The sequence below is a fragment of the Hyphopichia burtonii genome, assembly GCF_001661395.1.
Source record: "Hyphopichia burtonii NRRL Y-1933 unplaced genomic scaffold HYPBUscaffold_1, whole genome shotgun sequence".
In the NCBI taxonomy this organism is placed as follows: domain Eukaryota; kingdom Fungi; phylum Ascomycota; class Pichiomycetes; order Serinales; family Debaryomycetaceae; genus Hyphopichia; species Hyphopichia burtonii.
This window is the reverse complement of record NW_017963728.1, coordinates 365,900-381,711: the sequence shown is the minus strand read 5'-3', so window position 1 is coordinate 381,711 and position 15,812 is coordinate 365,900. Positions and strand designations below refer to the sequence as shown.

At 34.6% G+C, this 15,812-nt stretch overlaps 4 protein-coding genes across 4 annotated transcripts; all 4 read right to left on the bottom strand.

The window, feature by feature from the left end:
• Positions 1–1,266: 1,266 nt before the first annotated feature.
• HYPBUDRAFT_151194 (coatomer subunit alpha) lies at positions 1,267–5,160 on the bottom strand. The gene has a single exon (XM_020220376.1). The coding sequence runs from the start codon at positions 5,005–5,007 to the stop codon at positions 1,405–1,407; it is 3,603 nt and encodes a 1,200-aa protein (XP_020078495.1). The 5' UTR covers positions 5,008–5,160; the 3' UTR covers positions 1,267–1,404.
• Positions 5,161–5,484: 324 nt separating this feature from the next.
• Positions 5,485–6,771, bottom strand: UTR2 (Utr2p; the record flags this gene model as incomplete). Its single annotated transcript, XM_020222043.1, has 1 exon — positions 5,485–6,771. The coding sequence occupies one exon, from the start codon at positions 6,769–6,771 to the stop codon at positions 5,485–5,487; it is 1,287 nt and encodes a 428-aa protein (XP_020078494.1).
• Positions 6,772–7,712: 941 nt separating this feature from the next.
• Positions 7,713–10,529, bottom strand: BRO1 (Bro1p; the record flags this gene model as incomplete). Its single annotated transcript, XM_020218255.1, has 1 exon — positions 7,713–10,529. The coding sequence occupies one exon, from the start codon at positions 10,527–10,529 to the stop codon at positions 7,713–7,715; it is 2,817 nt and encodes a 938-aa protein (XP_020078493.1).
• A 454-nt stretch (positions 10,530–10,983) lies between these two features.
• Positions 10,984–15,800, bottom strand: HYPBUDRAFT_131260 (P-loop containing nucleoside triphosphate hydrolase protein; the record flags this gene model as incomplete). The annotated part of the gene is made up of 1 exon (XM_020219448.1): positions 10,984–15,800. Exon 1 carries the CDS (start codon positions 15,622–15,624, stop codon positions 10,984–10,986), a length of 4,641 nt encoding a protein of 1,546 aa, XP_020078492.1. The 5' UTR covers positions 15,625–15,800.
• Positions 15,801–15,812: the final 12 nt, after the last annotated feature.

Here is a 15,812-nt window from a genome sequence, read left to right as displayed (position 1 = left end):
CAAAGCCCCAAATGACTCTGAAAATGCATTGAAAATCTTTCTGGAGTATTTAGCTTCACATTCATCGGTAAAACCATAAGTTTTATTCATGTCGTTAGTTTCATGATTACCTCTATTAATATAAACAGATTCTGGATAAATGATTTTCAAAACGTATAAATATAAAGCAACTTCACAAGACCAAGAACCTCTATCAACAAAATCACCATTGAATAAATAAACATGCTCGTCGGACACATAACCAAATTTTTGGAATAAATTCAATACATCATAAAATTGACCATGAGTATCACCCACAACGGTAAGTTTTTTACCATTGTTAATGATAATTTCATCCTTGGGGAGTTCATCATTATCGATTTGGGAATGAGGAATACTCAATTCAACCAATGAACTTTCTTTTCTAAATAACTCATAAACTTTAGCAATAATTGCAAAAACATGTTTTTTAGGTAATTTACCACCTTCTTTGAAATGCTTGATCATGAATTTAAGATAATTCTCATTAATTCCATCAATTTCTATGGAGAAGCCATCATCCTTTTTAACAGAATTTATTTGCAAGTCTGGTCCGTTCCAATTTTTTTCAATCAATAAGGAATCATAATCAATTTCTCGAAGAACAGACGTAGGTCCAGATCCAGCAATAGCTTTCTCAAAAGCTTCCTTCTTCAAATAATTCTGGCATTGCTTAAGGTTTTGAGCAGTAACGGTATCATTGGGGGCTCTCTTCAATGCATTCTTAAAATTGTTTTGAGCTTCCTTATAATTCAACAAAGCCATGAAAGCAACCCCTTTCCTATAGTAAGCTTTAGCTGAATTAGGGTCTATTGTCAATGCAGAGGTACAATCAGCAACAGCTGCACCATAACCTTCGGACTTTATATGAGCTTGGGCTCTATTGGTGAAAAAGATTGCATTAGTCGAATCTATCTCGATTGCTTGGGTATAAAGATCAATGGCTTCCTGGTATTTTTGTTCCTTCATAAACACATTGCCTTCGTCCTTGAGCTTCAAAGCTTTTTCTTTATCAATAGACATCTTTTGAATATATATTAGGTGGTTATGGTGAGCTCCCCGGAATGAATATAGTCTTGAAATCTAGTTGAACTTTAACGTTTTTTTTTTCTTTTTTTTTTTTTTTTCCACATTCTCAAGTCGCCATTTTTTTTTTCTTTCAAAATCTTTCGCCTGTAAATCGTTTGTAGGAAGAGATCTTGTGCTATTACTGAGTACTATTTCTACATAGGAATTTGATCTAAATTTCGTAAAATCAATATATAATAACAAAAACAAGAATGGAAACGAGGGGATTCCCAGAAAATGAAGAAAATGAAGAGTTAAAGAAATCGATTCTATACATCAACAAAAGTCTAGAAGACTTCTGTAGGATCAGTTTTTATTCTAAGCTCTAATACGTAAGCCAGAAGCAGGAACCCCAATTTGGGTTATACCAGTAATTCTGCAAATTTCACCTTTGAATTCAGGCTTGTATTTGGCACCAACCAAGGCTTCAGCAACAACAGGGGATGATTGATAAATTGGAGTGAATGAGGCTGCACAGATATCAAAGTCAGCATAAGGATCAAAATCAATTTCGATAGCATCACTTGATATTGATTCGGCTTTTGCTTTAACCTTTTGGGCTTGCTCAGCTTTTGGACCTGATGGATTAATAGACAATATTTCACTAGCGAAAAATGAAGCACTTGAAAAATTTTGGTTCTTGAAAGATTGAGACATGGCAACATTTAAAGCATTAAGTCTGTGTGGGTTTTGAAGTCTAACTTTAGTGAAATAAGCGGCAAGCTCTAAGTTACGTTTAACATCTGATGGATCTAAAGCACGACGAGCTAATTCTATCGATAAACCTAAGACATATTCACGACATAAGATCAAGACATCTTCACACTTGGCTTCTTGTTCATCATTTTCAATGGATAAAACCGTTATAGTATAAATTATTTCTCTGAATATTTCAATAGCTTCTTCTAATTTGTTTTGTTTGAATTGTTTGAAACCAGCACTGAGTTTTTGTTCCAAAGTATCAAATCCAGGGATATGTGGTTTGAATTTGTTTGGATTGTCTTCATCGTTATCAGCACGAATATAGTCCTTCATGGCAGGTAAGTCATCAATACCAGGCAAGTACAATTTAGAAGATTGATAAACTTCTAAAAATCTCTTACGTAATGGTTCGAACTCAACAACACCTAATTGTTTATGTAACAAGGAAGCCGCTTGATCGAAAGATCCTGCTGCCACATAACCAGCAGCAGTTTTGTTATTACGAAGCCAGTGGGCTATTTCACCGTCAGCGACAGCAACATCTGGTTTGGTGACACCAACGTCTTCAACAGATGCTTGTACGTCATCACCAATATCCAAGTCATCTTCATCCCAAGCACCATCTTCTTCACCGTCGTCTTCTTCGATGACAGCTTCGGTGAAATCTAAATTGTTCACTTCTTTAGTTTCTGGTTCGTCAGATTCATCAACTTTACCAGTAAGTAAAGCAGTTTCAAAGAAGGATAATGAGGACTCCTTTAATGGCCAGTTACCAAGAGGTTCTGCTACTGGTTCTGGTAATGAGATGGCTTCTCCAATTTCAGGTAATTGAATATCATTTTCTTCAACTCCGGCTTCTTGTAATATTTCCAAGGCTAGTTCATTCAAGCCGTTGGATATCGCAAGAGTATAGGCCAATGGTAACATACCACCTTGAATGTAAACCTGGCATCTCTTTTTGATATCATTATTATAGAAGGTATTTTGAACCAAAGAAGATAAATTACCACGATGTTCAGCAATAGCGGCCATCTTGCTCAACTTATCAGAATCACCTTTATATAAATAAAGGAAAGACAATTTGTCAAATAAGTACAACTGCTGGTAAACAAATTCAACAATCTCAAGGTTACCTTGGTTCAACGCTTCTTCAGCTAATTTTTCCCAGATACTATTGTTATTCAAGATTTTGGCTTGATCTAAGGCAACTTGTAAGTTACCACACTCCAAAGCTAAATCAAATCTAGTTTCAGGGTCTTGAACGAATTGTAAGGCAACTTCAGGATAACCTTTCTTTTGTAAGTAGGCAATTATATTTTGACCAACTAAGTTTGAATTCTTTATAATTCTCAAAACTTCATTAAAATTTTTATTTACCAAAGCCTTCTTGAATCTATATTCAGTTGGATCAATAGTAACAATTTCAACTTCACCTGCACGATTCAAACAGAAAACTTGTCTTTGGATAACTTTGGTGATATATAAAGTATTTTCTAAGGTTTTTATTATACCATTATCACCATTTAATAAAGTATATTTAATATGGTTCAAAGTTGAGTACAATAAAACTCCTGAATCATCCCATGCAGCACTCTTAATTCTAATAGTTTCGTGCATAGCAGTGACCAATTCCAAATCTTTGTTAGCAATTGTAATAGTATGCTTGGATAAAAGGGCCAAATATTGACCATCATTTGACCAAGAAACATACTTGACATTATTAACATTGATTTCAGAAATTTCTTTTCTTTGTTGAACATCATAATTAATGACAGAATGAGACTTCACTAATAAAATACGACCAGGGCCACCATATAAAACATCATTTACGGAAGAATCCAACTGAATTGTTTTAGTGACATTATTACTCAAGTCTTTAACGTGCAATAATTTTGAAGCTTTGATGAAACTTACAAATCTATTACGAGAAATAAAACAAGCAAAATTACTTTCACCTTGTCTGATGTCAGTTGGTTCAATAGCACCAGTAACATGTTTAGGTAAGGTAATCAAAGCATACATTCCATTATCACCTTCACCGTGGGTAACAAGAATTGAGTTATCAGATTGATTATAAGATAAAGTTCTCATAAAGGACCAAGTTTTACCAATTTTTTTCAAAGACAACATTGGTAACGAGCTTTCACCTCTATTGAAGTCGAGGGTTTGGACTTGTTTTTCGGAATTCACGTAATACAATTTATTTTGGAAAATGGTATGGGCGGGTCTTTCTCTTTCTAATTTGAAAACCATGACACCAGAATCATGACAAGTAGCAAATAAATTGATAGTTGGGTGTGAAGCAACCAACCAGAATCTATCATGTTCACGTCTGAATTGTTTAACTGGAGTTCTTTTATTTAAATCCCAAACTCTTATAGTTTTATCATCAGAAACAGATAAAATTAAATCTTGATGAGGATGGAAGACCGCACTCAATACATTACCAGTATGACCTCTGCAAGTATCAACTTCCCAGGCTTTAGTATCACTCATTCTCCATAATTTGACTAATCTATCATCAGCGGCAGAAACAATCAAAGGTAAAGTAGGATGGAAAGCCGCCCAGTTGACACCTTTATCGTGACCTTCTAAAACATATTTAACAATGGCATTAACATTTCCAAAGATATCTTGTTGAGGTAATTGTTGTCTTTGAATTTGTTCTTCAAAAGATCTCATAGAAGAAGTTGGAGCTGAATGTTTTTTTCTTAAACCAGAGATATCCCAAACTCTAACAGTTTGATCCAATGATGCAGAAACAATCAAGTCATCACTTGGGTGGAATTGAGCAGACATAACATAATGGTTATGACCAGTCAAACAAGCAATTTCTTGACGGTTTTGCCAATTCCAAATTCTAATTGTTTGATCATCAGAACAAGATAAAATCCAAGGTAAATCATGATGGAAGGAAACAGTACGAAGATAATCCAAATGTCCATTCAAAGTGAAGATACATTTACGAGTATTTAAAGACCAAACTTTGATTGAATAATCATCACTACCACTAACAAATAATGGTTGAGTGGGGTGGAAATCAACGCATCTAACTGGGCCATCATGGTCTTCAAAACGATCTATCAAAGTCCCCATACGATAATCCCACAATTGGATGGTGGATGAATGTAAAGCAACAAGAACCCAAGGTCTTTTAGGATGGAAAGCAACCCCCTTAGCCCTTGAGGACTTGGATTCGAATTTAGTTAACATCTTCATGATGAATGAATTTGTTTATTTAATTGAGGGAAAGAAATTCAACAAATTTTTAAAAGAATTGCAGCAAACCAAAACTTAGCCAATTTCTCTATCTTTTTTCAATAAGCTTTTACCTTAAACTTTTCCCCTCTAGAATTAATTGATTGGTTAATCGATTATAAACTAAATAAAAACTTTGAATTTTCAAATTTTCGCTCAGTATTTGATTCGGTGGTCTTTGTTATGGGAGAAAAAAGAGATTTGGACACGCCGAAAAAAAAACATCTATATAAAACAGCCCGTACACCATGTAAGAGTGTACGGGTTGGAAGTGAAGAAAAATGACTGCAAACGATTCCAATTCCATGAAGGTAAGAAGGCTTACACTGGGCTTACAAGTAAAAAAGTACTATTAGATGAACATGCTATTGGGCGCCATAGCGCTAGAATAATTAAAAGTTAGTGAAAAAAAAATAGAAGAAGAATAGAAGGAGCAAATTAAATAACAAATGAGATGGTTGCAGCAATCAATGCAAATAAGGCACCGATGATACCTTTTAATGGATAGTTGATGAAAGCTTCTGAGCTTGAGGTACTTGATTGGGATTTGGAGCTTTGAACGAAGCCACCGATTGAGCCTTTTGTGTTGTAACTGTCATCGGAAGAAGAAGAAGAAGAAGCGGTTTTATGAGCTTTAGTTGAGACTTTGGTGGCCTTTTTGGAACCAGAACCCGACACAATGGTGGTCGTTTCATCTTCATCGTCGCTATCATTATCAGGATCTATACCGGTAGCGTCTTTACTACCTAACCAAGTTTTCTTGGTAGTTAAATAGATATCAGTTTCATTACCCTTTGTTGAATTATATAAGAACGCATGGAATTTAGATTCATCATCTTCATCTTCATCACTATCATCTAATTCGACAGCGAAGGGCAAATCATAAGCTTCGACGGTGATATTTTTGATGTAAGCATAGTAATAACCTGGTTTTTTAATATCTTCAGAATCCCAATCAATTGGACCACCAGCCCATTCAATAGTACCTGGGGCATTAGCAGAGTCCCCACCAGGCCATAAGGAGAATTGGATACGGGAAGGAGTTTGAGGATAATCATATCTTTTAGTGGTTGAATTCCAAGTATCTTCTTTTTTCAAAGTTCTTAAATGTTTACCATCGATAGACCATTCTAATTTATCTTCTTGCCAATCAACTTCATAAGTATGATAATTTTCGAAAGTATCAGTAGTATCATGCCAAACACTATTATTATAATCGGTGATACCCAAAGCGTAATAATTGGATTGATAGGCAGTTAAATTATAACCAATGAATTCAGTATCAATTTCATCTTGAACATCTGAAAACAAAATAAAAGCAGTAATGACCCCTCTACCACGAGAGGATTTCATGGTAGCAGTGATTTTCCCATACCATAAATATTGAGTCGAAGAAATAACCGTACCGGAAGAATGTTTTTTCATTTGCATTAAGATAGCATCTTTATGAGTGGTTAAATCACCGGTGTAAACCCAATCGGTTTCGGTATAATTACCCAAATAATCTTCTTGTTTCATTAAAACATCAGTAGTATCAAAAACAGTTGATAAGTCAGACATTCTTGGTGCTGGCATACATGCCGTTAAGTTATAAGAATATCTTGGATCACATCCCCCTAAACATAACGAACCGGTCCCACAGACACCATACTGAGAACAGCATGGAGTCTTTTCTGGACACGAATGGGTAGCATTACATTTGGTTGTGGCATAGGCAATATTCATTAAAAGGCATAATGCCAGTATAATAAACCAGCAGCTCTTCATTTGCAAGGAATTATGGAAAGTTGATCCGACTCAGTTGAACGAATATACAGTTGAAACCCAACTACTTGAACGAATGAACAGTTGAACGAATGAACAGTTGAACGAATGAACACTGAAACCGAATTAACAGTTGAAAAAACGAATGAATCAACAAAAAATAGAAAAACGAAAAGCAAAAAGGAAAAAAAAAGACTCGAATAAGTAGAAGGAAATACTTTTTTAATACCTAATCCACCAAGTTAGCCTGTTTAGCCTGTGGGTTCCATTTTTACAGATTAGCTATCGAGTTTCTAAAATTAATTGGATTTCGTGAAAATTTTTTATTAGATCTTGATGTTTTTTTTTCTTTCTTTTTCCCACCAATTTTGTACTCGAACGTTTACCTCCGGTTAGGCGGCCCTACAAGCATTGTTACCACTATCTCTAACAAAGTCGGGTCTTATGATTATTCGATTAGTCTATGCTAAGGGTTACTTAACCTGCAAATTCACAAACGAGGAACGGACCATGTCAAAGGCGTTCTTGGTGTCTGAGAAATTTTGATGAGAATTTGCTAGCCATTTTTTTTTATTTGGTTATTTTTTTGGATCGTGTTTTGTTAATTCCTCATTGGGTTAATTTGATTTGTCTATTAATAACCCCAATGATCGTTACCAAGGGTTTATCTGTGCTTGGGATAGACAGCCTCTGCTTGGGATAGACAGCCTCTGCTTGGGATAGACAGCCTCAGCTTAGACCGCACGGATGCTCGTGTTCGTGGTTACGTTTTTAGATCAATGGTCGTATTCTTATTTTGAGCCTTGTAGTGGCGATTGTTTAGGTGTTGTGAACGTCTGTAATGGGACCTTCCAAGTACTACAGAATCAACTAATTTTGATATTTTATATAAACAAAAACATTTATGACCCATTAGAGAAAAAATTATACATATTGGGTTGGTAGGTGGACGGCTGGTCGTAAATTAGATTACTGGAAGGGATGTTGGTGTTTGGGTGGGCAGGTTGGTTCCCAATGGAACCTCCGGTTAGGTTTGCGTTTGCAGTCGCAGACTGCTCGGATGGTCTCTTGGGTGGTAGGGCAGGTGGACGGGAGTAGTCGTTGCCAAAGGTGCCGGTGGCCGACGTTGGCTGCAACATGGGTGGTTGCGAATAGTAGGGAGCTTGGGTTTGTGCGTATTGTTGATTGGAATATTGTTGTGGATATTGTTGGTATTGTTGTCCCGTATATTGTTCTTGTCCCGTAAAATTAGGTGATTGTATTTGACTTTGGTTCAATGACATCTTTCCGAGTTGCTCGGTTATTGAGGAACCACGCATCAGTTGTTGTTGTTGTTGTTGTTGTTGTTGATCGTTAATGAGCTTAATTTTGATTCCTTCGACGTATTGAACCAATTGCTTATATATTTCAACTCCTTTCTTCAATCCTTCGTGGTATGGCTGCCAATTATTACTGTAGAATGTATTGATTTTATCTGTTTGGCTCTTCACCAAGTCATTTTGAAATTGGTTCAGCGATTGCACTTCTTGAACCTTGGGGTTTTTATTCAATTGATTCCATCTCACTTTAAGATTTTCAACGTATTCATTCTGTTTACCAATTAACTTATCTAATTCATCACTATATGGCCTAAATTTTTTCAATTCCTCGGGGAATATCAATGATTTGATTTCACTGGTTGACTTGATCTTGCAATTCAATATCAAAATATCAGAGATATCATCGTTATGAATTTCTTTCTTGAATGTTTCGATCAATTTTTGCTTGTTGGTCTTGATAACGTTCAAATCATGTAAAGTATCTTCAATCAGTTTGATTTCTTGTTCAATACGTGTTTGTTCGTCCTCTTCTCTATTCAATTCACGATCGTCGATATCCAATAAACTAACCTCGTTCTGACTGGGCTTTTTAGTTTCAGCCTTACTATCAAGATGGAATAATTGTTTGAACTCACTAGACTTAGAGCCTTGGCCTAGCACTCCATACAAGTACTGGTGTTCATTGTTAATAAGACCGAATAGTTTGGTATCGGAATTACTAGCATCGTATAACCATTTCTTCACCTTAATCAAATCATCTTTGTATTTGAGGAAGGTGGCATTAACTCCAATTAATGAATCAGTTTCACTAATTAGCCCCATGGCTTGTTTACGCAATTGCTCAATTTGACTCTTGTTGGATTGATCTAAATTAAACCCAAAATGAATCTTGTCAACTTTTTCAGCAATACTTGGATCAATTCCTAATTTTTTTTCTTCTTCATTGATTTTTTTATTATTGACGATTTCTTTCAAGTTTATTAAAGCCTTTGGCATTTTTAAATACTCTAACACCAGTGACAATTCTTCATTGGATACATCTACTTCATCTAATTCATTTCTTAATAATTGCAGTTTCTCTTCTGAATAATAACTAAGTAATTCATGGATATTTATTGGTACGACATTGTTCAAAAAATTACTATAATTTGATTCATTAATTTCATTGAAAATAGGAATTTTGTTTATTGGAATGATTTTGGCACTATCCATTGGTTTTATATCAGGTAATGTCACGGTTGATGGAACAATTTCATGATAAATCAAATCATTATCTTTATTTAAATCTTTAAGCTTAATCAGAACGGCATCCTTGTGATACTTATAATTATCCAATAATTCATAAGTACCACTAATACCCGCTTTCCCAATTTTCAGAAGTAAGGCGGATGGTATTTCACTGATTATTTCTTGGGATTTGTTTAAATAAGCAATTGATTCACCATATTTTCTCAGTGTTTCCAATTGCAATCCATGGAAATAGAAAGCTAGGGATTTATAGTAGTAACATTTAAATTGAATTATAGCAATCCATAATGAATCAATTTGTGCAGTGACCTTATTGTCCGGAACTGAATTTGCTTGAGAATCTGGATCATATTCATCCGTTGGCTTTGAATCAGAGTCTTCTTCATCTTCATCATCAAGCCCATCTTCTACAATTGCGTAGGTAGATGATGGGCCAACTGAGTTTTCATGATGATTTAATAAGTGACTAACACAATTGAAACAATCATCATAATAGTTGGATGTGCTTCGACACAACTTGGAAATTAATGAGTTTTTACTTTGATCCAAATCTCCACTAATAACTTTCAAATTGAAAATTTCTTGACTTTGAGCTAGATTTATATTCTTGAGAAAATTAACAGTTGACAGACTCAAATCTGGTGATGGGGCATGAAGAAAATTCTCATTCAAAAATTGATAGATTCCAGCCAGTTGTTGAAAGTACTGAACAGCTTCTTTGAATAAAGAGTCTGCATTTTCATTTGATGACTGCGATAATTCATACTGGTGAATGGCATATTTGGATAAAATTGACCCTAAATTAAACAAAATACATGCCTTTTCAAATGGCAATGCATACTGTTTATGCTCCGATAATTGATCAAAAGCATCGTACCAATTGAATGTTATTTTCTTGTGCCTGTTGACCGTAGTAAATGATATTCTCAAATCTAGTAACTCTAATTGACTGTAGTACTTGAAATATAATCTTATTCCAGTAAGATCCGCATGTACACCCCTTATGTCCTGTCTCAACTTGTTGAATTGGCTAAGATCTTCTTGATATTCACTTGTATTACCATAAATCGACAATAGATAATTGTTGAGTGGTTTAGTCCAATTAACGTCGTCAGTCTTCTTACTTGGAATTGGGAAAAGATAAGTTCTCATGGTAAATATATCCTATTTAAATGAGACACTGGGAAGTCTATCTGATATATATAAGCTGTTAGGATCCTATTTGGTAAAAGAACTTGCCAATTGATAGTATCTTGTCCATTGCTTGATTAATCTATTTTAAGGGGACATTCCATTTAGCACAAAACTTTAATGCGACATGAGACATTGCGCGACATTCTGTGTAAATAGGCTGCAAATTGTTAATATCAAACTATAAAGAAGTAATTGATGGACTTAATTCGATTTACAGTTGGGTTTAATTTTACGTCGAACTTAATATGCTTGTTCAAATATTAAAGTTTGACGACTGTCAAATTAGTTTACTTGATTTCCCGCAAAAAAAAAAAAAAAAAATATAAAAATAAGATCACTTTTTGATATAAATAATAGTATAACAAGTACATAAAACAAATAAGCAAGGCCAACAACGGCCAAAAAATAAAACTTAACTATCAAGATAACCACCTTCTCTACAGAGAGAATAGAAAATGGAATCTTTATTCTCCAAAAGTTTTTTCGGACTGTCAAACTCTTTTATTTCACCTTTATCAAGAACAAGAATCCTATCACTGTGCATGACTGTATCAATTCTATGAGCAATGGAAATAATGGTTCTATCTGAAAACTCATCTTTTATAGTTTGTTGGATGATTTTATCAGTTTGAACATCAACGGCTGCAGTAGCTTCATCTAAAATCAAAACTCTTGTTTTTTTCAAAAGAGCTCTAGCCAAACACAAAAGTTGTCTTTGACCAGATGATAAATTGGAACCACTTTCCAATACCTTAGCTTTTAATCCAACAGCTTCCTTGTCATCTTCACCTGAGCTCATATTCTCGACATAATTTTTCAAATGAGCCAACTCTAACACTTTCCATAATTCTTCATCAGTATGATCATCAAAAGGATCTAGATTCTGTCTGATTGTACCTTCAAAAGCATGTGCTTCTTGGGGAATGATATTAAGATGGTATCTTAAATCATATAAACCAATATTAGATGTGTTAATTGAGTCAATATCGATATTACCTTCAATGGGCTCGATAATACGGAATAAGGCCAAGGTTAAAGATGATTTACCAGCACCAGTTCTTCCAACAATTCCAATTTTTTCTGATGGTTTGATGTTCAAACTAATATTTTTAAGAACGGGACTCAAGTTTTCTCTATATCTTGTGGAATAATTCTTGAATTCAATACTACCATCGGAAGGCCAAGAAGCAACAGGTCTATTATTTTCAATTATCATTTCAGCTTCTGATTTCAAGTTACAATACTCAACCACTCTTTCCAAAGCAACTGATTTTGATTCAATATCAGCCCAGAATCTGACAATAGCATTCAAAGAACCTGTAATTTCCAAGACATAACTCATGATGAAACCAACTAAACCTGGACTTAAAGGTGTACCATAACTGAGACTACTCATAATCATCACAGATGATAAACAGATAATCATTGAAGAAATGTATTGTAATCTCATTGATAACCATCTATTGGCTGATATCATGGTATTATCTGCACTGGTTACGGAATCAACATTCTTCTTATTCATGAAAATGAATCTGTCTTCTTGTTGATAAGCTCTTAATGTCTCCACCCCATTGACAGACTCTTGAAGATGAGAAAAAACTGGACTCTTCTTAACACTTCTAATTCTTTTCAATATTCTTGAAGCTGGAATAAAACAAGTTCTATAACTGTTATACCAGAAACTTAAAACAATAAGCACTAGGGCCATAAATGGAAGATTATAAACAATTATCACAAATAATGAAAGAGCATGTAAGAGAAAATCCGTGAAACCTAAGATAGTCCAAACAATAGATCCATCTATAACGTTTATATCTTCAGAAAACCTGTTCAAAATTCTACCTATAGGAGTTGTTTCAAAAAATGACATTGGTGATCTTAAAACAGTTTGAGCCATCTTATCGTGGAAATACCTTGCACTACGGATAGATGAATAAGACCAGACCACAACGGAACCAAATAAAGAACAAGCACAACCGGTGATTCCCGCAAAAGAATAGATTACTAAGTAAAAAGTAGGATCCAAGGTTTTATCGGCACTGGCGTTTCTTTCAGACCAATTTTTCAAAATGTAGGTACTTAAAACCCCAAGACCAACATTAGAACCATACATTACCAAATAAAAGATCAATGAAGAGTAGTTGCAGGCTTTGAAATATTCCAAATAAACAGCAAGTTTGATTCCACCCTTTGCACTTTTTTCTTCACTGTGACCCATCTTTCTAACCACTCCGTCTTCATCTTCATCGTCATCTCTATAATTATGCCCAAAAGAAACAAGACTAGCAGCACCGATTGTTGTGTGAGTCTGCATTCTTTCAAGCTCGTGGCCTTCTTCATCAGGGTGAAACTCTTCAATACTTGTATCTTCGGAGTGGTTTCCATTCTTTGCTTCTTCAACTTCGCTTGCTTTTTCGATTTGACCAAACTCTTGGATTAATTTGGTTAAATGGCCTTGTTTAGCAATAACATCATCAAAACATCCGCTTTCAACAATTTTTCCATCTTCAATATAGTATATATTACTAGCAGAATGCAAAACAGAAACAGAATTAGTTGCTAAAATAATAGTCTTTGTTGCCAACAAACCATTTGAGCCTAAAACTTGTTCTATTAAAGCTTTACCAACATGAGAATCAACAGCAGATAAAATATCATCCAAAAGGTAAACGTCAGATCTTGAGTAAACGGCTCTTGCAATTGAAATTCTGGCTTTTTGGCCACCACTTAATGAAATACCATTTTCACCAACCACGGTACGATCACCATCAGCAAAAATATCAAAATCTGGGAGTAACTGACATGCTTCCACAGTTTTTTGATAAAAGGCTTTATCGTAACGGTTACCAAACAAAATATTTTCTTTGATCGAAGCATTCAAGATCCAAGGGTTTTGAGAGCAGTAAGCCTTGGTACCATTAACCTCAAACTTAAAATTCAGACCACTAGAAGTTGAATCGAATGGAACTTCACCCAATATAGCTTTAACAAGGGCAGATTTACCAGCACCAACTCTTCCGACAATACAAGTTAATTGACCCTTTTTAGCAACGAAATCAATATTTTCTAAAGCTTTTTTAGATTTTTCTTCTCTGTTCCAAACAAAAGAACATTTTTCCAATTTAACAGAAGTATCATTTAACTTCAAAGGATCATAAGATTTCTTGATATAATCAGTATCTAATTCATCACACAGCAAAAATTTCCTTAATCTTTTAAGCGATACATTAGCTTCAACGAAATTAGAATAAAGATCTGGAAGGATCAATAGAGGTTCATTTAAGGAATTAAACAAACCCAAGGCAGGAAACACAACAGCTGGAGTCATGGTGACCCCGGAATAATAAGCAAATATAATGAAAGAAGCACAAGAAATGAAAAATGGGATACTAGACCATAAAAACAGGGCAACAGCATTAAGTATACCGATTTTTTTTGCATTAACTAATTCACGACCATTTCTAATTTCAGAAAGCCTGGCCAACATTGGTTTTTCCCAAGAGTATAATTTAACACTTTTCATTGAAGTCAAAATTTCACTTGTTAAGCTAGTTCTTTCATCTTTAATTTGCATTTGGATATTATAAAATTCAGTAACGTAGTTACTTACGAAACTACTAATCGGAATCATAATAATCGAAACGAAAAACCCACCCCAAAGAGCATTTCCAACCACACTGTATAAAGCAGTTAAACATAGGATCAATTCAATTGGTTTAACTAATAATTCTGTAGTAATTTCAGGACCATAAGATATCTCTGGTACATCAACTGATAAATGATTAACAATATCACCAGTAGATTTACCTTTTCTAGCTTCCGGAGATAATTTCAATGATTTTGCATAGACTGAAGAAGAAAGAAACGATTGACACTTGAATCCAACAGCAAACATTGTGAGATAGTATCTGTTAAAGGAAATGAATCTTACAACTGAAAAGAGGAACAAACAAACAGTAATAAAGTAACCAAGAACAAGAGGAGGTTTTTCAACATCAGAAGTGTTATATTCCGAGAAGAAAAGAATGAGTCTTTTCAATAAAAGAGGTTGACCATAACTCGTAACAATCTTTAATAAAGACCAAAAGATACCAATAAGAACTTGCAACGAATTTGCTTTTAAAAGAGTCCAATATAAGGAAGCATGAGGTTCTTTACCAGTTTTCTTTGCTTTTAATTTAGATTTTGCAACTTGCTTTTCCCAAATCTTATTTATTCTAGGAACAACAACGTCTGCGCGTAAATTAATATCAAGCTGAGGAAGTTCTTCAAAAGTAAGATCGTTTTGTTCATAAGCCTTCATAATAGTAGGAGTCATCCAAGTCAAGGCAAACTCTGAGAAGACATCACGGACCGTTTTTGGGTCCCATTCATTCAAATCAAAATACTCGGTTAATTCGATTGAAGGCGAGTATAAGAAATATTCCAAAACCCAAATTAAAGTAGAATTCAAAAGTAAACCTATTTCAATTGTATGAGCAAATGCAATTCCAGAAGTAGTACTTCTAGGAATGTATATTTTATGAGCACCAAAGTAGTCTTGTATTAATACTACCAAACAGAAAAACACACTAAACGACCAGTAAAGCAACAATGACGCATGACCCACAACTGATCTTGTAGGTTCAAGAAGATGAAGTGGGAATAAAATCAAAACATTAACCAAAGCAGAAACTGCAAGACTGTAAAATCTCAAATTAAAAGAGCTAAAATCAATAAGAATTAAAACCAAATAAAGAATAGATTGTATCACCAAGTTGTTGAATTTCAATAACTGATATATTCCAACACTTTTCACTTTGAGAATCGACCCAAATGAGTATTTAATTGGGAACGGTCCATAATGATTGGCAAAAAGAACTTGGAATATCTGAACAAGAGCAAAAAAACCAAGTACACCACTGATAAGAATATTAACAAACGAGATAAAGCACGGATTCAATGAGTTTCCTCTATTATCATATAACGGGCTAGACCAATCTGCATTGCAGTCGTTGACTGGAGCAAACGCAACAAGCCTGTCAGGCTGTAGTATCTGTTGAAAGTTCAGCATATCGTAGAGAGTGAAAATTATTCAATTCCAATTATCTGGGATAAAAAGGGTATCTTAAATAGAAATCATCTACTCCGTAGGGGTTTTGTCTTGCGCTGTCTTATGAACTAGGTAATTTCCTAAGGTGCTTTTAAGCCGAACTACCTTGGTTATGCTTCATAGTACAAAGATTTGCGATGGCTGCTTAT